This window comes from Euprymna scolopes, chromosome 16 (assembly GCF_053919585.1).
Source record: "Euprymna scolopes isolate OS-2025 chromosome 16, ASM5391958v1, whole genome shotgun sequence".
NCBI classification, from domain to species: domain Eukaryota; kingdom Metazoa; phylum Mollusca; class Cephalopoda; order Sepiida; family Sepiolidae; genus Euprymna; species Euprymna scolopes.
The window spans coordinates 477501-487064 of record NC_136497.1 but is presented as its reverse complement, the minus strand read 5'-3'; the positions used below and the strand labels follow the sequence as shown (position 1 = coordinate 487064).

General features: G+C 33.8%; 1 protein-coding gene across 1 annotated transcript in view; it reads right to left on the bottom strand.

Moving 5' to 3' along the window:
* Nucleotides 1-4280: 4280 nt before the first annotated feature.
* The window catches only part of LOC145295822 (metalloproteinase inhibitor 3-like), a 26093-nt gene continuing 20809 nt past the window's right edge, over nucleotides 4281-9564 (bottom strand). Inside the window, exon 5 of the mRNA XM_080141509.1 lies at nucleotides 4281-4781. Coding sequence (XP_079997635.1) covers nucleotides 4632-4781 — 150 coding nt within the window. The 3' untranslated portion in view covers nucleotides 4281-4631. The remainder of the gene's footprint in view (nucleotides 4782-9564) is intronic.

Below are 9564 nucleotides of genomic sequence, written 5' to 3'. Positions count from 1 at the left end.
GTGTCTTTTGCGGTACTCTCTACACCTTGCTGCAATGTGCGCAATTGACTCTGAGGTCTTACCACAAATCTGGCATTCTGCAGCAATTTCCTCTCCTAGAACAACTTTTTTGAACAATCGTGTTCCTAATGCCTGCTCTTGTGCTGCACAAACAAAAGCTTCAGTACTCTTAGCCAGATACCCAGCTCTAAGCCATTGCCATGATCTTTCATCAGCCACTTCTGCTATATCCTGGAAGAACCTTCCATGCATTTTCTTCCTAGCCAGTTCCTCTGCCCTTTCTCTATCCATACGTTTCACATAATCAGCCTTGGTCTCACATACCTCCACTTCATTGGCCACAACCTTAAGCATCCACTCCTCACTTCTAACCACATGCTCCTTCAATGACATCTCCTCGGTTCTAACACAATATTTTACACTTTTCAATCCTCTCTCACCATCTTTCCTCTTTTCATACAGCCTTGCTATGCTACTTCGAATGTCAAATATACCAAACATTGCTAAAACTTTTCTTGTTTTGATATTCATGGCATGCAAATCCTTGTCCAACCATTCTAAAATTCCCGCACTGTATCTCAAAACACTGACTGCCCATGGATTTACTGCTTTCATTAGATTTCATCCATACAGTTTCGACTTTGCAATTAGTTTCACTCTTCTAAGATACTCCTTCCTGACTTTTTCTTTCATTTCTCTGTTCATGATGCCTACACCCTCCAGCACTCCTAAATACTTATATCCTGTATCTTCTATTTCTTACATGATTTCTCCATTTGGCAGCACTATTCCATTCGAATGAACCTTTACTCCTCTTTTCATTACCAGCACCGCACATTTACTAATCCCAAACTCCATCCCAATGTCTCCTGAGTATGTCCCCACAAGTTCTACCAGTCTCTCCATTTCCTTTTCATTTCTACCGAATATTTTCAAATCATCCATAAACAGTAGATGGTTGAGGCGTTTGTCACCAGATACAAACTTATACCCCAGTTTTTCTCTCTTCAAGAGGATGCTCAGTGGCATCATTATCATTGCAAAAAAAAAGTGGCAATAACGAATCTCCTTGAAATATTCCACGTTTAATGCCAACCTGCCCCATCTCCTCTCTGTTTGCTGTCAGCACCATTTTCCATTGAACCATACTTGTCTCCAAAAGCCCTACCACATTCTCAGCAACCTTCATCATCAATAGTATTTCACATATCCATGAATGAGGAACCATGTCATAAGCCTTTCTGTAATCGATCCATGCTACGCTCAGATTTCTTCTTCTTCTTCTTCTTCTTCTTCTTCTTCTTCTTCTTCGCATCCTGCATTATTGCTTTATCAATTAGTAGTTGCTCTTTAGTACCTCTCGAGCCTTTCCGGCACCCCTTTTGTAACACCATTACTCTCAAGATGTTCATAAATTTTCTCCGCAAATATTCCAGTCAACAGTTTCCACATCAATGGCAGACATGTAATTGGTCTATAATTATTGGCATCTGTTCCTTTTGCAGGATAATAATAATAATAATAATAATAATAATAATAATAATAATAATAATAATATGTGGTTTAACTCTTGAAACAATGTCACACATTGTTAATGCACATTCTACACTTGCTCAAAAAGAGTACAAACGTCTACATAACAAAATATTTGCAAATCTGCATTGGAGTTTATGCCAAAAGTTTGGAATCTAAATAAAAGGACAAGTGGTTCCAACATCTCCAAAAAGCGGTAGTGGAAAGTGAAGACGTTAAGATTCTCTGGGATTTCATTGTTCAGTGTGATCGAGAAGACAACGGAAGGAAGTCTCATTTTAACATTTAATAAACAACTTTATTTGTCATTTTCGTTAGTAGCATTGGTAGATGAAAGAAACGGGTTAGTAGCATTAGTTAAAGAGAGAGAATAGTTCAGTTCTGTTTACACGTGTTTATAGCTAGTAGCCATCGGTATGAAGGAAGCCGGTTAAAGGAGAAAGAAACGGCAAAGTCTTTAGTGTGTTTGCGTGTTGTCGTGGGTGAGTGTGAGGTGTATCGACGAAAGCAGTTCTTTAGCATGAAAATAAAGTTTGTGTGGGTACCTCACGTGGAAACTAATGGGAGTTCGAAAAAGGCCACTGTTAACTTGTAGTACTCACGTTCTGCCTGAGGTCGAATCCCCAGGCAAAGTCTGCTCTCAGGCAGAGTCAGGATCAAAGAAAGTTGAGACTTTCAGATTTCGCCTTTTATATACTCTGTCACGTGATAAAGAGCTGGTTTGTGATTGGACAAACCAGGGAGAAAATGGATTTCAAATCTCGAGTTGTGAGAAGCAACTTCTGTTTATGTTGTAGCGAGTGTCGGCTGCTACAGATAACTCACAGGAAACTGGATATTGTAGCTGTGAACAAAAAGGCCACACAAATTATTGATGTGGCTTGCCTAAGCAACACAAGCAGGAAAAAAAGAATGAGAAACTATGGAACTATCAGAAACAGAAGTTGGAGATTGCTAGGCTGTGGAATAAGAAAATTCCCATTGTGCCAATAATCATAGGTGCGCTTGGCTCAATTCCAGATGATCTTGAGAAACAGTTGAACTCTTTGGGATCAAGTATAACATCTCTGTACTCCAGAAGTCAATCCTGCTTAGCACAGCAAACATCTTACACCAGGTGCTTTCCATCTCTATGACTATGCTCACTAGCTTTAGTGTAAAAGCCTACTCTTAAGTAAAATAAAAATGGTATAAAACATTACAACACTGTGAAGTTAACGACCATACTACTACTACTACTACTACTACTACTACTACTACTACTACTATTAATATATTAATAATAATAATAATATACATTAGATTGTATTCAGATTAAAACTTCACAGTATCCTGCCCTGATAGATGTCAAAACCGGTCAGAAACCAAGTAGGTGATGCCCATTTCTCTTTCCTGCAACCTCTTTCCCACAGAAAACACGTTGCGCGAGCCTGTCTCTGCTTTATCGTAATTTTCATGACAAGTGCTCGACTGAACTCTGTTGCGGACCAGGATATAATAATACCCTAACTCGCCACAAGAAAATAATGAAACGAATGGAATTTAAGGAAACAAAGACTCAATTGATGGATAAGATAAACGTCGTTTATTTACTGTTGAAAGAATGTTTTAGATATAACATGTGTTCATGTCCGCGCGGGTGTAACCATCGTTTGTAGAGGACTGGTATTGTAGAAGGAAAAAGGAAATGTGTTTTCGTCTCAAGTTCGGGTCACTATCGTTTGTTCGCGCGTGGGAATTGAAGTGAGTAATGTAATAGAACGAGAAATGGCAGTCCATCGTGTAGACAAAGAAAAGGATAGAGGGTTGACGTCAGTTAGCAGTCAGCTACGCGAAGGTGTTCTCAGGGACCAGTAGTAGATAGAGAGAGAAAGAGTGTAAAGGTGTACGTACTGTCTGTTGGCCTTTTGTCCCACATAGTAGTAAATGGCGTGAGGTACGCGGTCGGTCCGTAGACCGACCAGCTTGAAAGCTGGGCCGAAAAAGGAGGAGCCGCTTATTGCTCTTTCTTTTATAGGTGTTTCCGCTGGTCTTTTGCGCATGTGTGTATTTCCTTTGAAAGCGGAAGTGACGTTGTCCATGCGTGCGTTTATGTGAGTACATGTGTGTACGTTAATGAGTGTGTATATACACGTGAATGTGAGTGTATGTACGCGAACGTGAATATATGTACGTGTGTGGACATGGGCGCGTATGTTTGTGTGTGCGTATGTATATGACAAGTAATATAGCTTGAAATGTGAATGCGTGTTTTGGTGTGAGACTTGAAAAGGCTCGCACAACTCCAATCTATTGTTCCCCCTTGCGAAACTTTTACAAAAAACTTTCGACTAGTTACAACCACTATATAACATTTTCCAACTCTCTATCTGTGCCTAAATCTAAACACAGATTCCAGGAAGAAAGCTTCTTTTTCAGAACTGCCCGCCTGTGGAACATTGTTCTGCTGGCATGCTTTTCGATTGAATACAACATGTAAACATGTTCTTGTTGAGTCGTCCCAATAAATAATCAAATTCTACCCAATTTACACCATTAACGATTATTACACTACCATCTTACATTCATTAACCCTTATCCTAGAGTAGCCTTCAGGCCTTAATAAGTGGTAACTCCCAAGTAAAATAAAATATCAAAAATTTAGGGCAAATATTATTCCTAATTAAATCGTATGTTCGCTTCAGTATTTGAAAAGAAATTTTGTCTAATATTCTTAAAAACATAAAAAAGAAAACCACAGAACGACATAAAAGAATGAATATTTATTGATTTAACTGAAACACCTGTTTCAGAAAAGATTCATAATGCTCGTTTAATATTTCTTGATACAAAATTAAGATGCCTTTAAATATATGTCGCTCAGCTGAAGAATGTTATAGAAACGATATAAAGCCATAATGTTTGACAAAACCATAGCTTTTAATTGTAGCGAAAAAGAAAAGAAAAAGAAGAAGAAGAAGAAGAAGAAGAAGAGAGAGAGGGAGAGAGAGAGAGGGGGGGAGAGAGGAGTTGTTGGAATAGATTGAACGCTGGATTCTGGTAAAACTCAATCATTCGCATCAAGTTGAGAAAGATTCAAGCTTTGCAAGTGTATTTTCCTATTTAAACCCAGCAATAGTAAGTGCAAGTTCCTTCTGGCATTTCTTTAAAAGAGATGACTCCGCCCATTTGCAATTTCCAGCAACCCTTTGCATGTAGGAATAACGCCAGTAGCACAACTTTTCAGAGGTAAAATTACCAATCTTGTCCTGTAAGGAAAAGAGAGAAAGTTATATATATATATATATATATATATATATATATATATATATATATATATATATATATATATATATATATATATATATATATATATATATATACACACTTTATTTCAAGATTTCCTGGGGGTGATTAAATTGAAGAAAATAAGATACCAGTACAAAATCATACACACCAGACATTTATCTAATAAACAGATAGATCACGTCAATAATACAATAATTTTCAACACTCTAAACAAACTAGAAATTCAAATAATACAAACCACATCACAAACTATAACACAAGCATTAATAACATTTCCAAAACAAACAGATTTCCAATGCGGGTATATACACTGTGCTATGCTATAACTGCAATCAGATACATGTTGATGAAACTCAACGTGAACTAGAGAAAAGGTTCAATGAACATAAAAGAGATATAAAAAAAATAACAATTCTCTGAATGCATTATTCTCTCATTCATTGAAGCATGATCATTCTTTTAACTTCAAACAGACAAAAATCGTTAAATTTATTTCGAATAAATCTCGACGAAGAGTTCTGGACTCAGCACCTATTGCAAACTCAAACACAATTAAAAATATGGTGGTTTATACAATTATCGCCTTTAATGAGTAAACTCATAAAAAAAAACAAATTTAAATTTAGACAAAGGATAACTCACTCACACTATAGAAAATATTACCTGTAATGACTAATATGTTTAATCAGTTAATATAAATAAAATAAAGATACACTCATTTCAATAAACATCCACATTTGAATTAAAAAAGCTATATTTATTCCAAGAATAGCATAAATTGCATCATATTTTTTTTTAAATATCTAAACGGCAACATGACGTTATAAAATATCTCACTCACTCCACAATGCTATAAACATTTTAAAATTGTTTTGAACATTTTGACTTATTTCGTTCTGAGATAGAATAAAGATATCCTTTTCATAAGTCAATTTTCAAATATTGTATTGGTATTTTATTTATTTTTTCAGTTTAATCATCCCGAAGAAGTCTTGAAACAAAGACGAAACTTTGAGAAACATATAATTTAGTTATTCCTTTTCATCTCTACATATACATACGTATTAGTGGACTGGTAAGGCCACAGGGGAGACAACCAAATAAAAAACCCGAAGCAAAATTCATCGCAAAGCAGCAAAACTGAAGCTGGCCTGTCAGGATACTGTGCACACAAATGTTGGAAAATTTGGGCATATTTTATTGGTTTGGAAATATAGGTTCTTTTTACCAATTGTTATGAAATTTTAACCATAGAATAGTATTATAATTTTCGAAATTTTTTTTTTAAAAATAACAAACGTCTCCTCCCCAAAAAGGTGGCTATAAATGGGTGTTCATTTTACGTTAAATTAATATAGAAAAAGTGATCTTCGACTTTTTGAAACTATAATTTCTTTATATATTGGAAACTACTCGTTTCCTGCAATTTTAAACGTTTTGTTTTCAGCACCCTCAAAACCTATAAAAGTGGTAATTTTAAAGAATTTTTTGAGGGTGGAAAGATACTGAACCTTTACCAATGTTTCAATCATAGTCATTTGTCTTCCTAGTTTTGCATATGAATTAAAAAATATCTGATATTTCCCTAAGACCTTTGACCTTGATGGGGGGGGGGAGACTAAAACTCGCTGCTATAGTTCCGTATGATCTGAAATAACAGCGAGGGGAGACTTGATTCCAAATATTTCTCATATGTTATATACCCATCTTTGGTTTTCATACATAAAGTAAATTTCATACTGTATAAGGATTATTTGATACTGAAGATATTCATAATCGTACTCTATTTCCAAAAGAGGAGAGGTATAACATATGAGAAATATTTGGAATCAAGTCTCCCCATGCTGTTATTTAAGATCATTTGAAACCATAGCAGCGACTTTTAGTCTCCCCTCCATAAAGGCCATAGGTTTTGGGGAAATATCAGATATTTAGAATTCATATGCAAAACTAGGAAAACAAATGAGTATGATTGGTAAAGGTTCAGTATGTTTCCACCCTCAACAAATTCTTTAAAATTACCACTATTATAGGTTTCCGGGAGTGCTGCAAACAAAAATAACGTTTAAAATTTCCAGTTAAATTCGAGTAGTTTCCAAAATATAAAGAAATTATAGTTTTAAAATATTGGAGATCACTTTTCTATATTAATTTAACGTAAAATGAACACTCGTTTTTTTAGCCATATTTTTGGGGAGGAGCCGTTTTGTTATTTTATAAGGGTTGTGTTTATTTGGTAATGAACTAAGATGAATGAATAAAATGTTTAACTATTTTTTCAATTTTGCCCTATTTTTGCTCCTTAAAAACTATTTCACTGGCTAAACCCCCATAAAAGAACAGTCCATAAAAATCCAATCATTTGAGGCACCTAGCGCCGTTCTTGGATTTTTTGCTTTGAAGATAGTTTGAAAATATGGAGACATACATATAGCCTTTTATATATTAGATTAGTGAATTCTAAACTATAAAACAAAATATTGATCTTTTAAAACTCTCTATTAAATAATTTAAATTCTCCTATGAAAATGTTTCAAATTTGAAAAATATTACATAATTTTTAGAATTGAAAATGTACATTTGATGGAATGTTTTGTGTTGACCAAAAAGATTGCTCTGACAATTTAGCTTTTTTGATACGTCATTCACGTTATTTAAGGACAATTCTTAGCAAAACTATACAGAGTTCTATCAATTGACACTGCTATGATAAATAGTGATTGTTTTCTGCTTCGATTAATAAAAATAATCGGGATTCTTATATTTCTGAGAAATATGATTATTGTTTTCATGAAAGTGAAGATGATCTTCATACGGAGTCATATGTCACAAGTAAATCTAGCAGATTACTTAAAACTTATGAAAAAGAAATTTACAATTTTAAAGTAAAACATTGTGACATTTAAAAACTGAGAAACGAAGACTCTAAACTGACTGTGTGAAAAAAATGGAGAATTGAAAAAATTGTGTTATAAGAAACATTAGAGATTATTCAATTCTAATTTCTTGCAGTATTTGTAAATCTTGTCAATAGAATCTAAAAAATAAAAGATTAATTAATTTGGCATCAATTTATGGACTTGAAGTAACAGAAATTCCACTTGAAATAGGTAATTTGAATTTTTATGAAAGGCTTTTGACTCAAAGAGCCAAATGTTTCGTGAACATAATCAAATTGCTTCTATATAGATTCCAAGGACAAAAAAGTTTGTTGGTTCAAGCTATACGAGGAATCATTCCAATACCTATGGAAAATATCATGAACTGCCATCAAATGTAAATGAAATGATAAAAATCTTAGTCCATATTATTATTTTAAAAAATACAATTTATTTTTAACTTTTAACAAATGCAATTATCAAAATTAACACCATTGTTAGTTCGTTATACATAAAAATGGTTAAACAAAATGTTGATTTTTATAAACATTAAGAATCAAAGTACAAGATCTAATTTAAAAGTTATCAATTTTCAAAGTGCACTTTTATAAACTTTACATATTTAAATTGAATCCAAAAATGTCTTTGGATTTATTTTATGTTATGTAGATTTTGTTTCGTTTTAAAAACTAGTTAAAAATATCTATTAGATATCTATATCATTAATTGCTAAATAATAGCTGAATTTTATTTATTTAAAATGCAACATGTACATCAAATAAAATAAATCCAAGGCAATTTTTAGATTCAATTTAAATTTAAATTTTATGCCTTACTGTGTAAAGTTCATAAAAGTGCAATAGTGCAATTTGAAAATTGATAAATGTTAAATTAAATCTTGTGCCTTAATTTTTAAAGTTATTAACAACATTTCCTTTAACCATTTTCATGTCTTGTAAGAAATGCTTTGCTAACTTGTAAACTATTAAACTTATTTTTACTGCAGCTTTAAAGCATATACGTGATGTCTGATAATATGTGTTTAATTTTTTTCGAAATAAAAAATATGAATTAATATCACCAAGAATAACTATTTAATTGTATTTGTTTAGTATATTAAACGTTTTTTTTTATATTGTTGTTGTTGTTCTTCTTCTTTTTCTTCATATATCAGGTCTGTTTTCGCGGACATCGATAATCGGTGATCATGTCTCTCAAGTCCTTTCTGCATTTGGCTCTTCTAATGAGATTTATGTTGAGATTGTCCGTAGAATTCATTCTCTGTTTTTCCATGTTTTTCTTGCCGACAATTTTTCGTAACATCAAATATTTTTCCATCCCGTCTGCCTGCATTATATGCCCAAAGAACTTTAAACGTCTGACGAGGTGGACCCAGGGGATTACCAAAAAAAAAAAAAAAAAAAAAAAAAATTGTTCCAGTTGAGACATGAAAGGAGGAACGGAGAAACAATACTTCCAAAGGAGGGAACATCATTGAAGACCCGACTTTGCATCTCCCAGGTTTTGTTACAAATAATAGGAAGAAGTGGGTAGCCGCAAACCGGATCAGAACAAGACACTGTAGGACCGCAGCAAACAAACACAGGTGGAGACAAATAGAGTTCACAATCTGCCCAAAGTGCAAGGAAGCTCCCCAGGACATAGATCACCTGATCGTACACTGTTCATTCATCTGAATGAAAGGAGGTTGTGCGACAGTCCATCTATCTGAAGACAATTTCCCAGACTGGCTAAAAATAGCAGTATAGAGGTCTAACCCGTACGATACTACTACTACTACCACTACTACTACGTGGATGATATTTAGAAGCGATTTTTTGTACTCCGCCTTATTGATGGCTTC